This window comes from Amblyomma americanum, chromosome 11 (assembly GCF_052857255.1).
Source record: "Amblyomma americanum isolate KBUSLIRL-KWMA chromosome 11, ASM5285725v1, whole genome shotgun sequence".
NCBI lineage: Eukaryota > Metazoa > Arthropoda > Arachnida > Ixodida > Ixodidae > Amblyomma > Amblyomma americanum.
Window position 1 is genome coordinate 4,529,631 of NC_135507.1, and position 25,244 is coordinate 4,554,874.

A 25,244-nucleotide genomic window follows, 5' to 3' on the forward strand; every position below is an offset into this window, starting at 1 on the left:
CCACGCTTGTTTAGTGAATTTCATGTGGAAAAGAGCGGCTGCGGCAGCTGCAGCTGCAAGTGTGCACACCTTGATTGGTCCCGGCAGGGCAGGCGTGCAAACAGCTGGCTGGCGCCTTGTGGCGTTCCCTGGGCGATCTACGCATCCGCAGTGGTTCCCAGCAGAAGTGCATTGCGCTATGCTAAATCTCTCTAATTGGAGGACACACATCTCTCTTGACTTCCGCAGAACGAGTCTGAGTTGACTGCAACTGCCACAGCTGCCCTTTTCAGCATGAAATGAGCACGAAGAGGAGCTATCATAAGACACATGGAAATGGGTCCCCCTTTCTGACGCCTGATGCAGGGTGGCGCTGGGCGCATGGTACATACTCCTAGCAGGTGTTATAGAGCCACTGCTTAAAAGCAACAGCTGAGCAACAACACAATCACAGTTAAGAACATCACTTGGAGGCCCACATACAGGTCTCACACCCCACAGATAGTCTGCACCACACGCAGGTCGGCTCCCGTTTCCGATGGCATAGCTGTGGCATTTTTGCAGAAAGTCGACACAGCTTCAATGCATTCTCTTTTGTTCATGAAATGGCCTTGTGTATATGAAAAATACATGATTTTGAAAATGCTTATTGCACCATTCAATCTTTTTGGGTGCCAGAAGTGCTGAAATTACTTGAAAAGTACTTGCCAGAAGTATCCGAATTATTCGCTTTGAAATTATTCGAAGAAAATTTCTATTCCTTTCGAATTCGTTACGAAGCAAAAAAAAAAAAAAAAAAACACTATTCACACATGCCTAGTGAAGTTCGTTGTAGGGCTAGCTGGTTATTTTTGGTCAATATGTGGGGTGCAGCACTTCAGCCAAAGACGCAACTTAAAGAAGGCATTCTTTTTCTAGCACTTCTGATATGAAGCATTCTTCCCAGACAGACAGCCTCCTATTATAAAAAGCAAGGTGTTGTGCAATAAAGAGATTAAAGACAATTGAAAGACAAATGTGAAATCGAGATTTTCAATGGAATAAAAAATTTCTGCTGTGAAGCATGCTTGAATGCATTTACAATGCCTCTTAGAACCCCTTTTCTTCTCCTTAAACTATTTACATTAATCTCTGTTCAAAAATGTGGAGCATCACAATGTTAAGAAGAAAGTGACAAGAAGATGTTTTGAGGGAGGTCACCTGGTAAAAGGTGTCCTGAAGAGGCACGGCCGGTTTGTTCTGCAGTCGCAGACTTTTCCTCGATGCTACAGGCTTGACAACCGTCCGCTGTTTTCTTCTGTAAAAAACAAAAACAATAAGCATCAGTTCCATAATCATCAAGCCTGCCAAAACTAGCCTACCAAAATTACTTGGAAATTTCGTGAACCTGTCCTAAAGATGCTACAAAGGCCGTAAAGAGGAATGTATACTGAATAATGCTGCTTATATGTAGATCCCATAACTAGCATCCCTTGCTGGCCAACAAAAAAGTTGACTCCAAATATAAGACGCATACCCCTTCCCGCCCTGCCCCACGTTATGTAGTTCCCTGCGGGATGACATGATGGCATGTGCGCAGCTCAAAGCGATAAGTGCAACAATACAATCCCGAAGCCAGCACTAGGAGGCAAAAGAGATAACAGGCGATAAAACAGTGCCCTCGTGTGCAGCCTGGCTGACCAGTGGCGAACCGTACAGCAAATGGTTTGGTAGTTTTGGATTCGGGCGCACGCGCGACTGTTCATCTATGAAAGCGTCCGCCAGCGCGAGCCAGTCGGGTAAACGGCGCACAATTCATGCCCTAGCCACTCATACCTTTTGCAAACACACATCGCAACATGGCCACACCGATCGTCCCAAGCCCGCCTTACGTGCACCCGCGTACATGCCGGTGGGCTGGCACAGCACAGAATATGCGAATAAGTTTTTTTTTTTTTTTCAAAAATCTAGGTAAAAAGCTGGGGGTGCATAATATATGCGAGTAAATACAGTAGTTGGACACAACTAAGCAGTGAAGCAGCAAATGTGCTCCTCGAAGAAGGCCCTCCACACCATGATGTCAACCTACTGTCACAATGTCGTGGTTAACTGCCTTGCATCTGCCATGGGCACCAGCAGGTTGGTGGCAGGTGCAGGGTAATCCGTCTTTTGCATGTGGATGTGGTGCTGCCACGTGGGAGCGACTAGGAAAAAAACTGGACTACTGAGCTCAACTGAGTAACAAATGGACGTTTTATGCAAGTACACAATGAGAATAGCCCAAAAAAGAAAGACGAAAGTATCAGAAAAACGTACAGCTGCGAGGCTGGAGCGAGTAGCATTGTAAACAATCTGCATGCCAACTGAGAGTTAAAGACCGGTGTCTGTTCGAGTAGCTCCATTCTCAGCAATGGTACTGCAGAGAGACAGATTGAATGGCTGCGCTCCTTTTTTAGGAAACACAACTACACTAGGCAGACATGAAAATGATGCACGAACGCAACACCGGCGTTAGCAACTGGCGGGATGTTTTCAGACTTCCCGACGAAATTGCCAGCACAATGGGCATCCGAATATCATCGCACTGTGACGAGAGTTCAGGCCAGTGATGCCAGAAAAGCCAGGGTGGTCAGAATCAAGTTTTCACACTTTGACACTCGCCAGCAGTAAACATTTCTCCAACTCTTATACTTTAATCAAAAGAGGCCCAGTTCTGTGGAAAACATAAGCCTAACCTGCGGAGTTACAGCATGTGGCGAATGTGGACAACTTATTAATTTTACACATCGGAAATGGTGCACCAGTGTCAGTATTAATAGTGACCAAAAATCAACAATATTTTACATTGCAGTACAAACATGATATTAGCAAGAACTGCCAATACAATGCAAGGTCAGTAGGGTGACTACCAAGTGTTGCTGGAGGCACAGCCAAGAGCATTCATCGATGTCGTCTATAGAAAGCAAATAGGCCATTTAGTGTAATGCAAGTGAACATAATAAAAATCAAATATTGGCCGCATCGGTGAGTGAAAATAGAATGAGTGAGAACAGCCAAGCCCACCTCGTAAGCTGCATGGAATCTGAAGCATTTTCCAGTGATAATATCATCAGCCCTTCTTATAGTGTTATCACATGATGAAGTAAACCCCTCTGTTGCTGCAAATGTCGCATCTTGTATCAAGCAAGGAACATGTAGTGGCATTCCCTAGAAACAAATACGTAAACAAACAATCTAACTATTGCGCTGAAACCATCATCCCTACTTGAGCAGAATGCACACTCTCTAGGTAGATCTACTCATGCAGTATTGCCTTTAAGGGCACAGGGTAAGCCCTATACTTCCCATGCATTTTAGGCCATGTTGAGGTACATGTTTCTCACTAAGTAATAACAGTAGCCTAATAATACATATATCATTGTTTGCCAAATTTTGTGCTCTTTTTACTGAACTAGAATATTTGAAATGTGTTGAAAATTCGATTTTTAATAAAATTTTTTCCGGTAGTACACAAATCTGGCCTTTCTTTGCGCATTTCAAAATTCATAACAGAATAACTGCTCAGTGAAATTGCTTAATTCTAGTTCAGTAGTTGGCAACACTTATGTAGATGATTGCAAAAAAAATCAGCCGTCTGTCTTGAAAGGCATTGGAAATAATGGTACCTTTGTAAGAAAAAACACTGTTTTGAGATAATAGAGCGTAAAGAGAAAAAAGATGTGAAAAACCATTTTTTATTCACAGAAACGCCTCCATAGTAATTGGTTTAATAGCCCCCTGCTTCGTAGTCACTGTCGCCATCATTTTTTCGCTTTTCGGCTTGTCGTTTTGACTGTCGGGCCTCTTTTGTAAGCTGTCGTGTTGCTCGGTCCGCAAAGTACATGCGCTTATGGTCAGCTTCCCTCAGCCACTTGATGGTGTTGCTCCCTGGGTTCAATCCACACGCCTTCAAAACGTTAGCCCGTGCGATGCTACCATCATTAAATGAAAGAACAGCATCCAGTGTTGCCATCCGTAGGGTCCGAAGCCTAACAAACACATTCTTTGGCGCGCGTTCCCAAACAACATGGTTGAACGACTCATTTGCATTTTGAGTTCGCCCATGCAGGCACTTCTCTAGGAGCTCAGCCTTCGATAGCTCCCTATAAATGGGTTTGATAGCCTCCAAGACAGATGCAGGCAAACTCTCCTTGTGGAAAAATGGCATGCCCTCTGACTGACTTCTGTTGAAGGTACACCACGTATCAGGTCCCTTTGGGCAAAGTCCATGGCATGGGTCATCGTCTGTGGCCGATAAGTGGAAGAAGGTTGCCCAAACGGCCTTTTGCATTTCATCCAGGTTTCCTACATTTCTTCTGATGGCCAAACCATAGTACGTCTGGAGCTTGTCTATTACTGCATCAGTCAGTCGGCCTCAGCCCGAGAGGCTCTTTCCATCAGAGAGTTTTCCTGCTTTGTTTCCTTTTTTTAGCCTTCGGAACCTTGTGCCCATCCTTTTTTGCACGTGCCCTATGCACTCAACCTTGGATATTTCAACGGAATCACCATATGGCATTTGTGCCTTCACAGCCATAAAAGCCTTGCTGTCACCATCCCCAAGGTATTTGACGTATCGAACGCCGTGAAGCTCCTCACTCCTGCCGAAAATTTTCAGTGCTCCTGCGACTTCCATTCCACCGCTGGTGCCTTGGTAGTTGCTTTGGCACACCTCTCTATGAAAAGGGTCACTGTTTGTACCCTTGATGCTGCACTTTGGACAACGTTTAGACAAAACCTCCACATCCAGCACTTTCCCAGAGTCTACACTGGTCGCAGAGACTATGCCGTTATTGGAAGTATGGCCTCGCTTCTGCCAGCTTCCATCAAGAGCAACTGCGATGTCTTTATCCCCCTCATTCAGCTGCACAGCTTCGTCAGCTGCCCTTTTCATCGACTCCTGAGCAGCAGCTTCGATGTGACCTAGAAGCTCTTGATTGTATTTCGCAAACTTTGTCGGCGGCTTAGGAAGGTTTAGCATAGCACAGAGTATATTTCCTGCAGCCATTCCCTTACCAATGGACCTCAAGGCATACACTAACCTGAGGTTGGCTTCATAGAGGCCAGAAGTAGTTTTCTTCGACGTCTCAAATCGTTGTGCGGCACTACACACTTCACAGTTCAAACTGTTAACGCTTGCAACACCTACCCGTTTTGTCACAATTTCGATGAGCTCAACACTTCCACCGCACTCTCTGCACACACAAATCTGTGTAATTGCGGCACAAATGCCGTCCATGTCCATGCTCTGTAGCACATCCTCTTCCTGGAAGCACAGAGAAAATCTTGAAAGCTTCGATGTCGAGGAGCTGGCGCGTTCGGCGTTCGGGATCTCATTCGGTCGTGGACATCCTTTTGCTTTTTCACGATGAGCGTAGCGGTTGCCGTGAAATTCACGCCTGACGAAGGCCTTCTTTGCCCTGGGCATCTCAACTTATCAGCAGCAACCAACACCGGCACAATTTACAATACTGATCGAAAGGGATAGCACTCGGACGCAGCTGCATGAAGGTTGCAGAAACGTGGAAAAAACGTGCAAAGCGTCTCAGGATTGTCTTGGCTAAAAAAGAGGAGCTGTACAATAGTTGCCAGACAATTTTTTATATGTAGCTGATTTTAGACAAGTTTTGAAATCGGGTGGTGGACTTTTTGGTTGAAAAAATTGACGTTAATCCTGAAAGGGGGCGTGGCCGCTCACTACTTGGTTTCGGAAAAAGCGTTTTTCAGCCGTAAATATGGCTTTCTGAGGAAAGTGCGATCATGGAACATGTGTAGAAAGAATTGAACTTCTAAAATTCCAAAAGAAAAAAAAAACGATTTTTTTCTAATTTTACCTTACCCTGTGCCCTTGAGTATTCTTTCAGCAAACTCACAATCTGCTTGCAAAGCAGGTCGTAAAAAAAAAAAAAGTTGTAAGCAGATACCAACAACAGCAACTTTAACATGCATGGAAACCGAAGCAGCTGTGTCAGCGCAGCGTGGGCAGAGCCAAGTACGAGGCGATGGCTATTGGTTAGAGTGACCGGCAGGGCACCGCAACATCCCACTTTGAACTTTGCGTTGCCTGTTACACCTCCGCCTCCACTTAGTTGCTTTGCTGAGCAAGTTGCGCATCAGAGCTTTTTCTGTCGCTCAGCTCTTCAAGAAGCGCTCAGCATCACTCACATGTTGGTCCCCATTAAAAGCACGCGATGGCTTGGCAGCAGCGACACTGTTTTGGTTGCTTCCCATGTGTTTGCTCTGGGAGCGGCATGGAGCAACGCCATCCAGATCACTCAATAGCGCGCCACTAGGGTTTTACGCATGCACAGATCACACATCAAAAGGACAACTGACCATCACACCCTGATATGTCAATGCCACTGGTTGGAGCACCTTCTTTGAAGCACTTGCTGCTTCATCCCTGTTGTATTCGACTTACAGCAACTGGTTAAAACTACCTATATGTACAAACAAATCCTGGCTTCAAATATTTGTCAGTGCTCATGAGTCACTTCAACTAAGCATATGAAGAGATTATTTCACAGTGCACCATGGCACTGATGTTTTTTCTGACAAATAATTTGGCATATTCCTTTCCAGTAAGTTCGTTTAGAAAATTTCTACAATATTTTCACTGAAATTTTCAGTGCCTGGCTCACTGCACTGCTTCAATACGCATACTTGCCTGAGCAAGGAGACACACATTGCTCAATTTGGCAAAGTGCATGTTCAATTTTGCATTACAGAGACAAGCAGTCATGTTTATAGACAACCACGACCTCTAACTGTCAAGAGGATGCAAGTGTCTGAAATGAGAATGCTTCAAGGGGTGATGTGTGGGTGACCAGGAAGGACCAAGCACGAAATGACCAGCAGTGGCACAGTTAACCCTTTAACCACCAACATCAAGCTTTGCTCATCATGAGAGATTGAACCAATATTGCCAATGACAAGTCACACTCATCCAGCCCGATGTTGCACTGCCCCAAATGATTTAAGCCTGACAACAGTCATTTCTGCCAGAAAACGATCTGGCAGTTTGGTACATTTTTCGGGAAATAATTTGGCAGTTGAAGGGCTAGATGGCAAGCGCATTAGTGAAGTTACAAGAGTCAAGACTCCATTGGTTTAATTACGTGATGAGGAGGGATGAATATGTCTGAAGAGAGGAGTTAGAGACGGGCATCGAAGGGAAAAGGGCATGGGGACAGTCAAGGGCAGACCTTCGAGAGAAGAAGCTGTGGATCGAGACAGCTCACCACAGGAAGAAACGGAGGACACTCATTAGAAACAGTGACCCCACATAGAGAAGAGGTATAAGCTGAAGGAAGAAAAAAAAAACCTGTATGGGCATCCCAGATGTTCTGCAGATGCCAAAAATGAAAATTTAAGAGCACAAAGGAAGTGCACACAGAATAGGCATTCCTAAAACCATGCCTTCCTCCTGCACAGGTGAGAGATTGAGCACAGCAGTGTCAACAGTGTCAAAAGAGCTCTTACGCTGACGGTGATGGCCTGGCAGGCACTGGTACCGGAGGAGGCACTATAGATGCTTTCAGCTTGAAAAGAAAAAAATTACAAGCATTAAATACTGCAATCCAATGCCAGCTTATGGCCCTACAAAGTCTTCAATCTTAAAGGCTTGAAACACCAGGCATCAAGTTCTTATTGCCATCACACAAATGTCTTGCCCTTTCAAAGAGCTACAGTAAATGCTCATAAATACGACCCTTATTAATTCAGAACAACGTATAATTCGGACAGCTCGTCTGGTCCCATCAAATGCATACACTATTCTATGGCTTGAAACTCGTTAATTCGGACAAATCTGGCCGCCCTTCATTAATTCAGACAGACAGCGGAGACTGCACATGCAGAGGGCGGCGGAAGTAGGGTGATAATGATCACAAGTGAGGGCCTAAGTCTGGCCTCTGTAGTGCAAGTGGCACTGGTATTTAACTGAAATGCAAAGGCACCATCCTCATCACTATAAACAGCAGTCGAGAAGGCAAGGGTGGCTTTGTTTTGCCACATGACCTGGCAGCCTGTATGCTGGACTTGAACAGCATGGGGAAGTCTACGAGGAACGGGCGCGAGATTTTTAGAGCTATGATTTAGGTGTGCGATTTTGTAACAGTTTTAACTTATTATTATATTTATTATTATTATTACTGTTATCACAGCGGCACAGTCTCGTGTCCGTGTCTCTTGGATTTCTCAGCGCCATTCGAATCCAGCACACAGGCTGTGAGGTCACGTGGAAGAACGGAGCTCCACCTCCCCCTGTGGAATTTCTGCGTGAAATCAAAGCTGCCCAGAAGGCACAACGGGATGCTTGTACTATTAGCTGCATTCAATTCAGCTGTGGTTCACTGCACCGTTTGCACCGGTTCATGGCGTGCTGCACCAAAGCCCTCGATTCACAGCGCCCCCTGCACTGCTAATACGCAATTGATTCGGCTGCAGCCACGGTGCCGCTGTGGTGCAAGGAACCACGGCACCAGCCGTGAAGGAGGTGCAAAAAAGTTGTGCACGTGCAGACGGCTTTCAGTAGATGACGCATAGACGACGCTAACATGCTTGTAAATATTTACAGTGAATTGAGGGAGGTCTTCCCTGTCATCAACGAGTCCGGCGTCATTTTGCGAGAAAATAGCACTGAAATCTACAGACAGCAGTTAACTTTCTGCGTTTTCTGCTGTAGCTTCAATGTTGACAAGCCGTTTGTGTGCGAGCAAGTTCCCACAAAACATTTTTTTTTTCAGTCGGTGCAACAACAGTGTATGTGCAGTAGGCAAACTGTGGCAAGGCGAATCCAAGTGTGTTTCGCCACAACTGGCACTGGCATGCCTTTGCCTGCTGCGCTAAGCATCCAGATTCGCAGCTGCCTGGCCCTTCCATTGCGGATATAGGGTCACCGGAGCTAGCACTAAGCAGCGGAAGCCCTCTGGAGCTGCCGGAGAAAAGCTTTTCCTTTTTTTTTTAATCGCTACTTCTAAAAAGCTAACTCAGTGAGGTGGGTCCTCCACGGGGATTTGTGGGCGCCCTCCCCGGGGTGTCGGAAAATATGCAGAGGCCTTGAAGCGCACCAAAAGTTCTTCAATCATCTCTCTAGAGAGTCTGAGGAGCCTCATGAATTCAAAATTGAAGTATCTTGCAACCACGCTTTCACAATACTTCGGAATTCGATTGCAGTCTGTCCGAACCAAGTATGTTGAGTCGAAAGACAGCACAGTTCCCTCATCTTCACTGTCGATGAGAACTCCATAACAAGGAACTATGTGATATCGCCATCATCGTCCATTACTGACTCAAGTCTTGTTAGGCACGTAAACGACCACACACAAAAAATGACATGCGAAAACTGAGCACTTCCAAGGTCAGCAGATGACAAGGGCTGTGCCTGCATGCGCTCAAATTATATTGCCGCACCTAATTTGTGGCTCTGCCGAAGTGCTGCACCTGCACCACAGAACTGGTTCTGTACCGCACCAGCACCAATGGCACTTTTTCAGGATTCGTGCCTGAAGAAGGTGCTCAGGATGAAAGTGCCGAGAACGACTGGAGGGCTGAGCTTCTGAGGCGCCTTGCGGCCTATGAGCCCTTCAAAGTATTTAACGCAGATGAGATGACACTTTTCTGCAAGATCCCACTTGACAAGACAATCGCGTTCAAAGGAGACCCATGTGTCGGCGGCAAGCAGAGTAATGAGAGGGTGACTGTTCTGCTGGCTGCGAATATGACCGGGACACAGCAGCTGAAGCTACTGCTTAGTGGAAAATCACAAAACCCATGGTGCTTCAAAAACATTAAGCAACTGACCGTCGACTGCTATTCGAACAAAAAGGCTTTGATGATGTTGCAGATATTTCAAACTTAGGTACGCCAATTGGACTGCCGTTTTTCTGCCAAAAAATGCAAGGTATTCCTTGTCCTTGACAACTGCAGTGTGCACAACACGTCAGGGCAGAAAAACATTGAAACGCTTTTTCTGCCTCCCAACACTACTGCCTCCTTCCAGCCAATGAACCAGGGAATGATTCAGTACCTGAAAACCCGGCAAGTACGACAACACTCCCCTTAGTGCAATGCACACACTAGCACATGTGTGGAGCAACATACCACCTGTAGTAGTTGCAAACTGCTACAGACACGGTGGTTTCACTGACACCACGGATTTTGTCGATGTCGAAGATGTCAATACAAACGCAGGGGACAACGATGAAGACTTTGAAAGCATTCTGCCATCAAATGTTCAGCTGTGCGACTAAGTAAAACCTCATTAATTCAGACTCCAAGGGAGTGAAAAGAAGTCCAAATTACCCAAATGTCAAATTACTGAATGCCCCCCCCCCCCGCCCTCAACTGCCAAAAACCATTCGCGTGAAAGTGAAATTTATTTGGAGGGAACCTGGACAATTTTTATCTCCTTTTAAAATGAAAACTGCATGACAACAGCAACTTCTCACAGTTCCATCAAACGTTTTATTTCGTGCACACTATCGGGCCTGGCGGAAGCAGAACTGCTCCACAATGTTAACGGTCATCGCGGCTTCTTTCAGAGTCTGAAACAGTAGTGCTGGAGCTTCTTCGCCTGCAGCGTCGCATGTGAGGACGTTTCACCACACAAACGGCAAACAGCACGTGACGAGCTAGAAGAATGGAAATACCATAAGGGTGGAAGCGAGGGAAGGGTGTATTGGCGCCAGAGTGGCAAGACGCCTGCGAAAAAAAAAAAAAAGACCTTCGACAAGGCAATCGTACCAAACGGTGTGTGTACAGCTTGGCTGGCCTGCTGATTTGCACAGCAGATAGCCATTGTCGTGGCGGACTAGTGCCGTGCCATATCTCGACACGGCACCCCTTCGGGGGCGTGTCTGAATTAACCGATGCGAGCCCCACGGCATCCAAATAAATGAGCTTCGGACAGCATAGACTTGCATGGGTGCTTGGTGGGACTCCAGCGGCAGTCCGAGCTATCCGACTTTCTGAATTAATGAGGGCCAAATTACCGAGGTTTTACTGTACGTTACAAGAGACAGTGATGTCATTGCTGGCCATCTCACTGACAGTCAAATTGTCGAAGGTGGTTTAGGAAGCAAGTAGCAGCCAGGAAAACGACGACAATGTGTGTGATGAACTGCCACATCACACTGCAATGGGGATTGTTGAGGCTCTAAGTGTTCTGGAGGACATTTCACCCAGAGAAGCTGAGCCCCATGTCAGAGGAAAGCTTGCAGCCCTTGTAGCACCAGTGAGTACCTGACAGCACTGTGGATCGAATCTCACACCTCCCAAAGGCAAGGTTTTGATGTTTCCTCCGTGCGCAGATTGTGTGGGGCCCTGAACCCAGTCAGGTGCAAGAAAGCATCTTCTGTTCGGGATCCTTTAATTTTCCTTTGTTTCTAGTACTAGGAAACGTATGTGCATGATCTTCAGACGGTGTGTGTGCACTGCATCATTTGGCGGAAGTGCATTAAGTAGTTGTTGCAATGGAAGTTTCCTGCACAAAGTAGTCCACAATTGCAGACTTCTTAAAGAAAAATAAAGGTACTGTATTTACACGAATGTAAGTCGACTCCCCCACATCACGTTCAGAAAAAACTTGGAGGTCGTTTAAACTTGGCTTTTAATAATAGAATGCGATAGCATTATCCTGCGGCCGCTGCTTATCGCCAGCCGCAATCGGCTGTCGCACACGGGCGTGCCCATGGGCATATTACAAAACGAAAACGTATTAACCACTGGGCTACTCGTCCACCATCATCCTCACTAGCGCTGCTGTGGCCCCACAGAACGTCACTCTAACATCACCATGCAGCAAAATCCCACATCTGCAAACAGCCACTTAACACCATCGCGTGAACATCTGAAAATTTTGCCTCGCTGCAGTTGCCACAACTGTATCACCCATTGCGAACGTCAAGCTTCCGGCCCGGCGCGCAGTTGTTTGTTTCTTCGGTGTAAAGAATAACAGCCATCTTGAATGTAGCCTGAATGAGCACCGATCGCTTACCGGACCCGGAGCACAAATGACTATTGACGAAGCATTACAATTAAAACTTGTGAAACGTGGCCGGCAGTAGTCAAATGCGTCAGAGCCAAAGAGAAACTACGCACGAGCGGCGTTGGCTCTTCCGTCGGCCACTGACACTCCCCGGTGCCGCCGCCGTTCTGTGTGGCGGTGCTGCTGCGATTGGAACAGCGGCCCTTCCATCAACTCTTGACGCTCCCTTGAGAACCGAATTCGCAGTTGAAAGTAAAAAAAAAAACCTTGGAGGATGCCTTTTAGAGTATAAAGCGAATACATTTTTCAGGCCGCCGCTGCTAGTCAGCAGCTGCAATTTGCAGCCACGTGTGGGGAGTGGGGAGGGGTGCCTTTTTGCTGCTTATAGATAGCCACCATCGGCGGCCGCGCGCGGGAAGGAGATGCCGGTTCTGCACGTTGACATAGCAGCTGCTCAAGGCCAGCACCAAGTGCGATGCGACGGAGTCGCACAGCAGATATGCAACTAGACAGAAGCATACCTGATATCTCGTTTGTCTCGCCTTTACTTATAGTGCCATGCTTTCGTTTCGATTGTAAGTCGACCCCCCACTTCGGATTTTCAAATTTTGAAAAATGGGTCGACTTACAATCATGTAAGTACGGCATGTTGATGTGGGACACTTTGCTGCATTCTTTTTCGCCCCCTACCTTCTCCTATCTTGATAATTCGATATTCGGTTAATTTGAACATTTTTTTCAGTCTCGCGAAATGTGAATTAACGGGATTTTACTGTACTGTGCTTTCAATACAGGTGTGCATGCTCAGTGCAGTGAGCTTCATCACAAAAAGGTCACTTGCTGACTAGTCAATTCATACCGTCCCTCGCATCGACTCAAAGGTTCTTCGCATCTCACTCACGATTCATTTTATTTCAGTGAAAAACAATGAGAACAACAGTTTACAAGAGTGCATATTGCAAGCGAAACATTATTTACAAACTGATACTGGGTGCCAAGGGTGACAAATGGCATACATACATCATCAATGCCGAGAGATTCCAGGAAGGCCATCTTTTCATCAATGTTCTTTTGGATCAGTGACCGGTAGGTCTCTTCCTTTTCCTGGAATTTAGAAAATGGTCTTCATAAAAACTTAGCGCAAGGCACCAAATATACAAAGCACACACGGCAAAGTACACACAACCAAAGACCATAGCCCCACTAAGGTGCAACATCTGCATTTGACGTGTTAGCCCTTTCAGGCCCAGTGATTCCAGTTGGAATTACCAAATTTAGGGGCCACCAGTCTTGAATTAGGCGAGGAAGTCCTGCTGTTTTTGTAGTAGTTCCAACATTCAGCAATTCATCTACATATTTTAGCAGCCTTTCACATGACTGATGCATGCTAGCATGTAGGAGAAGGATATAAAAACTGCGTGCGCTTTGCTATCCTCCTTTGCACTGTGTAGATGAAAGAAAATCATTTTGTTTTTCTCTAATCACGTGGAAGAGTACAAGTAAGCCCACCGTTACTCCTTCAAAATAAATTCTTTTGTCTATACACATTTACAATCCCTAAAATATTTTGCAAACAATAATTCCAAATGAAATCACTGGGACCTGGAGGCCCAATTGTAGAATAAGCAGCACGGTCGTATCTGAGATGCTTGTGACTGCATGTGTCGTGTAAATGTTGCCTCTTTTGCAGCCTATACTTTAAAAATACGTTGTTGTTTTTTTCCGAAGATGTGTACATTCAGCACAAGCACTTTTCGTATGGAAAGGACGAAGTTTCAAGAGCAGCCCACCAGACGTGTTCAGTTGTCGACTCATCCGATGATGAAGAAATAGCATTCATCGCATGTAGATCAGCAGCAACAACAAATCAAAAGCAAAGCATAACACAAAAGAATTGAACCTGAATAGAATAGAATACCGCCCATGATAGCAAATTGAAAACTGCAGAATGATGCAGAACCGAACACTAGCTCAAGTACACTGAAGGTTGAAAGCCCCACAGCCTTCAACCTCCGAAAAGCCAACCAACTCGCCCAACAGCTCGTGATGTGCAACCAAAACAGTCATCACAGAAAAATCCGTATTGTGAACGCAGCACAATACTGCTGAACAAGAGACAAATCATGAATAGGAATCCCCACTGAAAGCAGCATCTTCACCGCATGAATACTTCAAATGCTACTACATCAACTAAATATGAGATATTCACATTACAAATTTTTACCTTGTGCAGTTAGTAGATGCTGTGAGCTCGAGGTTGGAAATCAGGACAATGGTAGCGTGAATGCCCTGTCTCTTACACGGCATGTCTCACAAGAACCAGTGCTTGTCTTCAACGAACTCAAAAATTCCGCATACATGCATGCGTGCACAGAGTGACACTGCAGCCCGTTGGTGCGCGCTTGGTCGGCGGTTTCAATGCCAGCTTTTTATTGCTTTTTTGATGTTGCTATGTTTTAGAATGGGGTCTAGGGTGACACAATAGCCTGGAAACACTTTTCGGTCTCTACACTGGCAGGAAGTGCGCGTTTTCCGACTGTGGGGCCAAACTATCCTCTATCAGAGTTGTGTTGTCATGGTTGTTCGTAGTATCTGAGACTAAGTGACGTTGCTCTAATACACATCTTCACAAACCCTCACTCGTAATAAGCGAGCATTCGTTATAACTGTGGTCATTATAAGCGCTGTGGTCATTATAAGCGGGCTTGGCTGTATAGGCATGCAGACCCACTTAAATAATGGCCTGCTGGTTCTGTCAACTAGGAATAAATAAAAACGGTCCTGCCCTGACCGAAACCACTGGACACACACACCCCTGTTCAGAGCAAAAACAACTGTAGATCTATATACCTCTTTGACTTTGACTTTTTTTGCACTGCTGTTGTCCGAAGCAGAAGCCTTCTGTTTCTTGGCAGAGCTTTCCTTGCCATTCTGTAACCAGTGAACAAGGTAAACGCTTAGCAGCAAGAAAGGTTGAAGAACGAAAAAAAAGAATGCAGCCGATTTGCGTAGTTAGGCCAAATGCAAGTATGCGCTCTAGCAGTGTGTGTTTTGCAATTTTCGCATAATTAAACACTGCTATGCTGAGATGTTTGTTGCGGTGTGAATTCTTTATAAGGGTGAGTCACCTGCTTTATGAAGCAAGTGGTTCATTTGCCACCTAGGTCACACGACTTTGTGACGTCATCACAACCTACCAGCTGCAGACATGAAATTTATGAGTGTGAACACAGTAGCGCATGACGATTAGCCCCAAACCCTACTTGTGCCGATATGTGGCGGCCGCTTTACCAAGTTGTACAAAATACCTGCCACGTATTGCCTGCCACAAGTAGCGTGACAGGCTATTTGCCACGTGCTCCCGTGTTCACGCTCATTAATTTTATGATTGTACAAGCTTGCACATATGCAAGCACACTCTCTAACACTCACCTGGGCAGGTTGCCGCCTGCCCACCGTGGCAGGTGGGCCACCTGCCAAATGGAGGCTTCAGGCAAACAGACAACGGCTAAATGTGGGGAATGGCCACTATAAGTGCCAGCACACTAAAAAAAATAAAACATCACTTTCCTACCTCTATCATTCACAGTAAGGGGGAGCGTTTCAGGACATTTACTGTAATACTGCTTTTTAAGAAGCACCAGCAGTCATCTATCACTACAGTAAAACTCGTTCTTCATGTTCACTGTTAATCCTTGCGTTAGGTCCCCAAATGGAGACAAACAAGCAGTAACAAAGAGTGTCGCGAGATCCTTTGATAACGCATTTTGCTATACTCCTTTACTGCTATTTCCACTAAAAAATCACTCCATTAATAGATAAATCCAAGATGATTTCGTAAGATTCAAGCACACTTAAAGCAAATGAAACTAGCACTGTTGTTATCTAGAAAAAGGGTTTAGTACAGTTTTTTTACATACCTGGACAACTAATCCTATGCTATTTATGAGTGAGGTTCTGGTATAACAAGACTGCATTAGAGCTTTCCCTGTGCTTCCCCTGTTACTGTTTAAAAAGCACTCATTCTCTTAATTTACAAATCGCACTGTTTCTATTAATAATGAGTAAAAAAAGTAGAAATACACCCATGTGTCAGAACACAAGTCAAGCGTGTCAGTCAGAAGTAATAAGTTGCAAGGAAGCTGTGATGGAGATGCTTCATATGACATAAAGTCATGATCGAATCATAATTACTACTTGACTCAAGTTTTTTGTAATCAAATTGCACACTGTTCTGCGTGGGGAATGGGGATGAGACTAAGTATTTCATTGCTGAATAAGTCCTGGCGAATTAAACAGGCTGCCAATGGTGAAAGTAAAATTTATATGTCTGGCACTGCAAAAATGCCATTAAAACTCAATTGCATCAAATTTGCACATGCAACATGGGTAGAGCTCAAAGAAGTTCCTGCTGTAGTATATCAATGCATGGAGAACCTTTATCATGCATGAATTTTTTATAGTGACGCAACCAATGCAGAAAAAAAAATGTAATCCAAAACAAATGCCTAATAACATCAATATATTTCCTTCTTTCTGCAGTAAATGCAAAAGTGAAGGCAGAAGGAAGAAATAAGCATGGTGGCAAAAAATCGCACACACCACATCTCAAAAGGCATATAAAATCTTAACCAGTGCAATTGGTTTATGGAACACTTCCTAGTATGTACCAGTTGGAAACTGTTTCATAAACCAGTTATTTATTTATTTGTAGATACTGCAATCACCACACGGTGATTTTAGCAGAGTGTTACAAACATGATTTGAAACAATGGCATGTACAGAAAAAGAAAAAAAATGCATGAAGCACTGGTTATACAATAGAAAGCACAAAAAACACACAAGGCACAGCTGGGCTCAACAAGATCAAATAAATAAAAAGTTAAATTATCACACACACGGTAACAGCAAAGAAGCAAACGAGCACATAATACATGAAATAGCATTATTCTAAACTTGATAAAAATGCAGTTAACGTTGGTGCAGAGACGGAATTGTTTTTCAGCTGATTCCAGTCAACTATTGTGCGGGGGAAAAATGAAACCTTGAAAGCGTTGTTACGCAAGGAAAACTGAGTAACAGCTAGATTATGCCTTTGGCTAGTAGCATATCCGGTAGAGAAAGATATATTAGTTATGTCAGTTTTATAGCGACCATTAATTAATTGGTAACGGAGAAAGATTCGCCCTTTTTAAAAGATCTGTAACAGTGGTAAATGTGTTATAAATGAAACGCGCAGCTCTCCTCTGCACTTTTTCTAGTTCAGCAATATTAGTTTTTGTAAGAGGGTCCCAAATAATGACAGCGTAGTCTAAAATGGGTAATACAACTGATTTATAAGCCAAGAGACGTACAGCAGGAGTAGAAAATTTAAGCACACGCCTGGAAAAATGTTTACTGTTAGCTTTCGCGATTATGCAGTTAATATGAGTACTCCAGTTAAGATCATTCGCGATCCACAGCCCTAAGTACTTACAACTGCTTACTTCTGAAAGTAAGGCATTATTAATACTGTAGTAAAAAAAGCAAAGGTTTCTTCTTATGCGTTACTCTCATGAAAACAGTTTTTTCAACATTGATGACCATCTGCCTGTCATGACACCAAGAAACAACTTTTTGAAGCGCACTGTTCAATAATAATTGGTCTGATGTGCTGTTAATTTCGAAGTACAGAACACAGTCGTCAGCAAAAAAATTAATGTTTAACTGGAATATCCTGCACAATATCATTAATAGATAACAAAAACAAAAGCGGCCCTAACACAGATTCCTGGGGTACTCCCAAAGAATCCATCATTACTGATGTGGAGAAAGTGTCACGAAAAGAAACAGTTTCTTCTGTTCGTTACATACCAGGGAAATTTCTGCAAACGACACTGATCACCACGGGTAATAATGTAGCTAATGAAATTCTGCACTGATTTTTTTAATCTGCGACAAAATCGCCATTGCTACCCCCACCACCCTGATGGCTGAAGGAGCCAGAGCAGCATCAAGAAGCAGACAAGCTTGCTTGGAAAAAATATGCTAGCTACATATATATATATATATATATATACGAAATCCTTCTCTTTACACAATATAAAATAGATACCACTGGATAGGCCATGTGAAAGCGTTAGCCACCTGACATGTGACATCACCGGTGTCAACAAAAAATGCTTGGTAAAAATCCTTCCCAGACTAGCTGGTTTATGAAACAATTACCATTTGGTTCCATTTGGGAATTGGTCCCAGTTGGAACCAAGTGGGACTGTTCCATAAATCAGTTGGACTGGGAAAAATTCACCATGCACGGTTAAATTCATGCACAGAGAACAAAAACGCCGAGTATAATGCTCACTAGGGTCACAGGCTGCGCAAGTTCCTGACGCCTGTCTTGTGAATAACGCGGTTGTGACGACGGACTTGATTTTCGTTTATGTCCGTCCTCTATATCGAGCTGCTCACAATTGTACGAAGAACGGGTCGCAAACTATGTAAGCATGGTGCCAGAAATGTTCTCAGGCAAGGTTACTTTGCTTCGGCCGAATGACACGTCAAAGCACAGAGGCACACGCAAATTTCGACGTTTCAGCGGAGTCTCGGCAGATTTTCCGACACCGCAGCTGTAGAAGGCGTTTGGTGCCTTTAAAAATGTGATCAAGAAGTGCCTTGAAGTGCACTTCCATTTTATTAAAGGCAACTGCATCACTTGACCACTGCACCAGTGCAAGTACGAGTGCGCCAGGAAAATATCCCCCAAACTACACATTCTAGAGCACTGTACCCAAACTAAATGCATAAACAGCTATCGCTGAATCTCGCGTTACACAGTCGTAACCGTCCTGTGATATTATTTACAATGAGGTGAGAGTAATCCAGAAATAAAGGTGGATTATAACTCGGCAAGGTGCAGGATGATAAAAATGTGTTACACTAGTGGGACGCAGCTGCACGTGAGGAATTACCAGCAAACGCTACTGCACTCCAACACATCATACGACTTCACGGAATGAAACCATGCGGATCTACGCACCAGCTGTTGCGCTTTCCGTTTTGCAGTTGTCGACTCCTTGTTACGCGTTTCCTCCTCTTCAGCCTCCACTTTTTCTCGGGCTTTCTTCATACGAATGACAGTCAGACGCGCCTGACGAATGAACCGAAATGGTAGCCATTAGAAAAACCCACAAAGACACTCTCGAATGCACTCACCGAAATCCTTGTAGAAGGGCTGTAAAAAGTCGACACAGCGTTCATCGTGAAACACGAGTTTCGTCGCTAACTCAAGTGCAAAGATCGCGGGACGTCAAGGCAGCACAGGAAGTTCAGATCGTTGCTACCTCCTCGGTTTCGCACGTGCAAAGTTGCATGCTGAAGCTTGCCGCGCGCTTTCGCCGAGTTTGCGCGCGCAACGCGAGAAGCAATGGTCACGTGACTTACTTCTGAAAGCGCGCACATCTTGCTTGCTTACAATGCAAAGCGCGGAATTTAATTTTTACACGTAATGATTTTACAACTTGCTTGCAAAAAAAAATTGTTGTACTTTCCTGCTGTTGTCACTGCGAGTCGCGCCCGTCGCATCAACATGGCGGTGGGCGTGTGAGCTGGCTGGCGGCGTGTTTTATGTTTATCGACGCAGCGACTCCGATTCAGCGATCAAGTTATACGGTAATCCGCCCGGACAGTCGCGCGTGCGTGCCCGCAGGCAAGCAGCGCGATGGATCACCGGGAACAGTTGCTCGCGTTGAAGGTTATGCGTCTGACGCGGCCTTCCTTGTTCACGACTGTGCCCGTCGTGTGCGATTCCCGGGACATCCCGGGCAGCATGTGGATGCAAGAACTGAAGCAGGACCTGGGAGCGCCGCTGGGCCTCGAGCTGTTCGGGGCGGGTAGCTTTCTCATGCTTCCCCAGAGCTTCGGCAACATCTACCTCGGCGAAACCTTCTCCTGCTACATGAGCGTCCACAACGATAGCCAGACCACGGTGCGCGACGTGTCCGTCAGGGCCGAGCTTCAAACCGACTCGCAGAAAGTGTTCCTGACAGGTCGGACCGACGGACCCGCCGTGGTCGCTGAACTGGCTCCCAACGGCAGCATCGATGAGGTCATCCACCACGAGGTGAAAGACATCAACACGCACATCCTTGTCTGCACTGTGAACTACTCAACGCAGGCTGGGGACAAGATGCACTTTCGCAAGTTCTTCAAGTTTCAGGTTCGGAAAAGATGGTTCTCTCTCGCGTGATTGGGAGCCACGAAACCAGCGGCGACATCTTGTGCAAGTTTTTTTTTTTCTTTCTGTGTCCAAAAGGTGGCGTGAGCGCACCGGTTTGCCAACGAGGAAGAAGAAAGAAAGCATTAAACGGCAGGTTAAAAACGTCGAAGGTAAAAATTGGATAGATTCAATGGAAAAGAAGCATAGTGTAGAACTATATCGATACTGGAAAAGGCAGATCAGGAAGGAAACGTTTTATGATAACTCAAGAGGCAGTGCCCTCCTCTGAAGCTAGGCCAGGGTGTCTTAGAACGCGCAGCTACAAAAAGAAATTTAACGAAGAAGACGACACATGTGCTGTGTGTGGTAAATTTGTAGAAGCAACAGAACACCTCATTCTAAAATGTGATAGTATCCATCCCGATGTCAATGCAGGCACAGTCACTCTTCCTGAGGCCCTAGGGTTTAGAGATAAGAATAGTCATGTAAATAAATCTGCGGTGGAAATTAGCAAAACGCGATTGGAGGATTGGTGGCTCAAAAGCAGAGAGGTGACATAGGTTTAAAAGTCTAGGAAGATGTACTTTAAAGAAAATGGCGAATTTTATTAACTTACAGCAGAGTTAAACAAAAATAAATGGGAAAAAAACAGCCTGGTGGCAACTGCCACCGCCCCATTTCAAAGGGGATGCTCCTACCTTCCACCCATTCACCCATGTGCTACGCCTGGTAACCGCGTGATGTAAATACAATAGCGCTGCTCTGTGCGGCTTGAACTTTATTACGCGAGTTGGCGCCATAAGTGCCACTCATGCTGCCTGTCGGCACGATTAGTCTGTAGTAACAAATGTGTGCCATAGCGTAGCTTTAGAGATCTTGCTTCTGAGCATCGAATATTGGTTATTAAACTGTGTGGAATAGAGGAATTTTATCCAATAAAGGTCACAAGTGATAATAATGCTTAAAAAACTAATGGTGATTAGGTTACAATAGAACTTCATGCACCGGTTGGATGCATTTCTCATTTAGTGTTGTGCTCCGACAGCTTACCATGTTGTTATAAAGCGCTTTCCACCACCTCTGGCCTGCACTGTGGCAGCCAAGCTCCATCTTCCATCATGCAGTGCAGCAGCAGTTATTGAGCGCTTCTCACTTATGTCACCAGGTAAAAGATTCTTGACTGCTCAGGCACTGTCATCCTTAAACGGCTATATTTTTTCAATTTCAGGTTTACAAGCCACTTGACGTCAAAACCAAGTTTTATAACGCCGAATCAGACGAGGTCTACCTGGAGGCACAGCTACAGAACATCACCTCCACGCCCATCTGCCTCGAGAAAGTGGCACTGGAGCCATCACCGCATTTTAGTGTATGCCAGCTCAACACGTGCGGGGACAGCCAGAGCGTGTTTGGGCCTGTGAATTTCCTAAACCCTCATGACACACGACAGTACCTGTTCAGCCTATCGCCTCGGTTGCAATCCTCCGAATCAAGCAGCTTGGCTACGCAGCAGGAGAGACGTCGGAGTGGCGTCACGAGTATTGGAAAGCTCGACATCATCTGGCGCTCTGCAATGGGCGAGAGGGGGCGTCTGCAGACATCGCAGCTGGAGCGAATAGCCCCTGGCTACGAGGACATCAAGCTTACAATAGAGTCGGCGCCAAGTACCGTCAATTTGGAAGAGCCGTTCGAGATCGCCTGTTCTATAACAAACACATGTCAGAGGGTGATGGACCTGGTCCTCGCGCTTGAAAATGCGCCATCGTCGGGTCTACTGTGGCAGGGGACATCAGGACAGAGCCTGGGCAAGCTAGAACCTCAAGCCACCGTTCGCCTCAAGCTGGAAGCAGTACCTTTCAGAACAGGCCTCCAGGGAGTCTCGGGCATCAAGCTGTCGGACACATACCTGAAGCAGACGTACGACTATGACGACATTGCATGCGTGTTTGTATGCTCCAATGGAACGACAGTTTCGTGCTGATTGTGACTTATTCCTTTGCTAGTTTCAGTTTAGATGTTTTATATTAAGGGAAAATTCGAATGCCAATCCCAGGGGATTATTGTTAATGTATAACGCTTATATGAAGCGGTTCATAGATTATGTTGCTGTTATGCTGGTTCTTATTCATTCCCTGTGCTTATATTTGCAATTATTTGTTACACGCTGAAATTAGTGTGATAGCAAAGAGATATTTCATAATTTAAGCAGTCTGCTCAAGTTTCACTTTTTTTTTGTTTTGTGTGTAACTGTATCATGCACACTGTTTGACGTTCATAGTAAATCATGAGGCACCAACTTGTAGAGAGTTCTGGTTTTATTGGCTAGAGATATAAGCATGCTTGTAAGACTGGCCGACAAACTTGAACTACACACATATCTCTCTTCTCTTACAGTAAATCTCTACACTGAAGGGAATGTATCACAAAAATATACACGAGAATGGGGCATATAGAAACACTTAGTGGCTGCTGCTGCGGCAGCAAGGATCGTGTTTTCCAAACCAATTGAATGTGGCTTATTGCTTTTTTTTTTCTACAAGCACGCACAGAATGAAGTGGTAAAAAATATAGCACGTTTTAAGTGGAATGACTGTTGAGTGCATTGCCGGTAATAGTAGTAACACAGAACAATATAACATGTTTCAAATGCACAGCTAACTTCAGGCCAGTGCAAAAATGCAATGCAAGCAAGATCAAGCTACTGCAATGCTATGTGGAGTGCCCATCCAAGTACTCAGTTGCCATGAATTATGCACTCACTCAAGTTTTAAGTCTTTACATCTTTACCTGATCGTTGAGTGCATCTAATGGCCTCACTTTTTACTAAACCCATGTTTGGTATACATAGTTCAGTACAGTTAAACTGCAAGCTACACATGAAGTAGCAGGGTAAATGATAAGTGCAGTCTTTGTTCAGCCTAACTTAAGTGAAACTTCAGTATGGCTTTTTTAAACCTTCAGTCGTGGAGGCCATAAGACTGTATATCTAGACAGACATAGCCTTTGAGTACACGCCCCATTTGCGCATACTTTATAACGACCAACATCAGTACAGTGATTCAAATAACCTTGCCTGATAGTACATTGAAACACCATTCACTGTTCAGAAGCTCTCTTTAAGCAGGTGATGATCGTTTGCTGAATTTGTGATGTTACATGCAGAGGTGAGATTACGCAGAGCACGAGGGGGTTCCAGTACTGAATCTAAATTACACACCCTGGAAAAAAAGAAAATCTGCACTGCTCTTGTTACAGAAAGCGTATTTAAGATGTGCGCTTATCTGCTGGAATAAAACCTGCAAATGGCTTCTATTTTCATTACTCTTCATTTATTTTACTTAATCGGCACTGTTGGCTGAAACTTAGCCATTAGGTGTGCCATTTAATTTGTGCTGCTGCAGGTCACATGAAGAAACTTAAAGCTAAAGAATGCACTCTCTGATGCTGCATAGTATAATAAATGACTGAAAAGCTGTAGTTCAGATCTTCAGCTCATTACATGAATCGCAGAGTTTTTGTTTTCCCTAGTGTATCTGCTAACAACTTAAGCCTTTCCGGTGGGCATGTCTGCAAGGAATGTTCACTGCTTGCATTCATTTCAAAGCATGCAGCAGCGACAATATATTTTTTTTCATTGCAGGAAGCGCAGCGATTTTTCACAGTTGGTCGTGGGCACTAGCTTTGCTGCCAGTCCAGTCGTAAAGCACGCCATTGCACAAAGGGAGACAGCACACATGCGGACAAAGTGTAGTTTTCTCAGCATGAACAAAGCGCTTGCTATCCCACAAAACAATGCTCTCTCTTGTGCCAACATCAGAGCACAAAAAAGTGCGAATAACACATGAACAATGAGAAAAAGTAGACGAGTGCCATCACTCTGATCACAGAGTTGGAATGATTGCGGTGACCCAAGTTTATAGCCGCGACCAGTTTAGCCAGACTCTGTTTAGCATTCTTTGCCTCAGGCTTGACTTTGATCCGGCCTCTGCACAATCCAGCCGTAAAGCCAAAAAACGAGGGTTGCTGGCTAAGCAAGCAGGGCTGAACTCGGTGCGGCATCACGTGTTGGGGCGTTTCTTCAAGATTGGCTGGAGACAGTCTCAGTCGGCACCGACGACGCCTTCCTCGCCAGCGTTTGGAATGGGGGCGTGCATCACTTTCTTGGTGATTCCCGGACTGGTGCTCAGGAAGGGAAAGCTTCCGTTGACCATGACGCCATGCGTGGGTGTGTTCAGGGGCGACGGGAACGGTGAGTTTGTGGGTGACGGTGTTGTTGGGTCGGACCGTGGAGAAAGGTGGCCTCCGCTGCGGAGCGTCTTCAGCGCTGAGTGGATTCGGAAGTGCACGAGAGACTCAAGCAAGTAGTCGCGGTAGTTGTTTCTGTTTGAAAATGGAAAGGAAGGAAAAAATTATTTACTCTGATAGTACCAGAGCACTATAACAGTTGTTAGTAACAAAGATACAAAGTTGTAGATGCTTTGCCAAGTTCATGAATAGTAATTGTAACTCTGAATCTTTCAAGTTCACAGGTAGTGTTATTACTCATGGTTGTTGTAATTTTGGGGCTTAATCTACTGATTTAAATCCTATATTTTTGGTTTTTGCAATTGTTCAAGCACCCTGTAATTAACACGTGCAACAATTAGCATTTTTCTTCCATCACTTTGTCACTGCTTCATCTCCATGCCCTTAGTTAAAGTCTATTTGGGGTCCTGGTCTATTTGGGACAAGACTGGAATGTCTTCACATAAGCTATTTTTCTTAAAAACTTCTTCAGACAGATACAAGAACACATAGCATGCACACACGACTATACTTTAGTAACTATTTTGTTGATAACAGTTTTAATCTGTTTTGCTCTGAGGTCAGATTGCCCATGTTACCACACCTCCCAAACAAGCTCTTTGAGTCTGTTTTAACTTGATGATAACTGGTCTTAGTGCAGTCAACTGGCATAGAAAGAATCAACTGAATATCTAAGAAAGGGGATAATTGTACAAATGCAAAAAATATGAAATGCAACCCTAAAAGCAAAGGAAAAAATTTCTATTTTCCTAAAATGTA

At 44.9% G+C, this 25,244-nt stretch overlaps 3 protein-coding genes across 4 annotated transcripts in view; 1 reads left to right on the top strand and 2 right to left on the bottom strand.

The window, feature by feature from the left end:
• The window catches only part of LOC144111407 (WD repeat-containing protein 76-like), a 33,677-nt gene extending 14,139 nt beyond the window's left edge, over positions 1-19,538 (bottom strand). The window contains exons 1-6 of the mRNA XM_077644689.1: positions 19,178-19,538; positions 19,002-19,112; positions 14,834-14,914; positions 13,004-13,087; positions 7,477-7,535; positions 1,180-1,276 (exon numbers count right to left, since the gene is read on the bottom strand). Of these exons, the coding sequence (XP_077500815.1) occupies positions 1,180-1,276; positions 7,477-7,535; positions 13,004-13,087; positions 14,834-14,914; positions 19,002-19,112; positions 19,178-19,222 (477 nt within the window). The 5' untranslated portion in view covers positions 19,223-19,538. The remainder of the gene's footprint in view (positions 1-1,179; positions 1,277-7,476; positions 7,536-13,003; positions 13,088-14,833; positions 14,915-19,001; positions 19,113-19,177) is intronic.
• A 144-nt stretch (positions 19,539-19,682) lies between these two features.
• Positions 19,683-23,498, top strand: LOC144111408 (trafficking protein particle complex subunit 13). The gene is made up of 2 exons (XM_077644691.1): positions 19,683-20,180; positions 21,409-23,498. Exons 1-2 carry the CDS (start codon positions 19,683-19,685, stop codon positions 22,159-22,161), a joined length of 1,251 nt encoding a protein of 416 aa, XP_077500817.1. The 3' UTR covers positions 22,162-23,498.
• LOC144111406 (tetratricopeptide repeat protein 39B-like) overlaps positions 22,478-25,244 on the bottom strand; it is a 122,085-nt gene continuing 119,318 nt past the window's right edge. For both annotated transcript variants that reach the window (XM_077644687.1, XM_077644688.1), the window contains exon 18: positions 22,478-24,560. In XM_077644687.1, the coding sequence (XP_077500813.1) occupies positions 24,281-24,560 (280 nt within the window). In that variant the 3' untranslated portion in view covers positions 22,478-24,280. The remainder of the gene's footprint in view (positions 24,561-25,244) is intronic.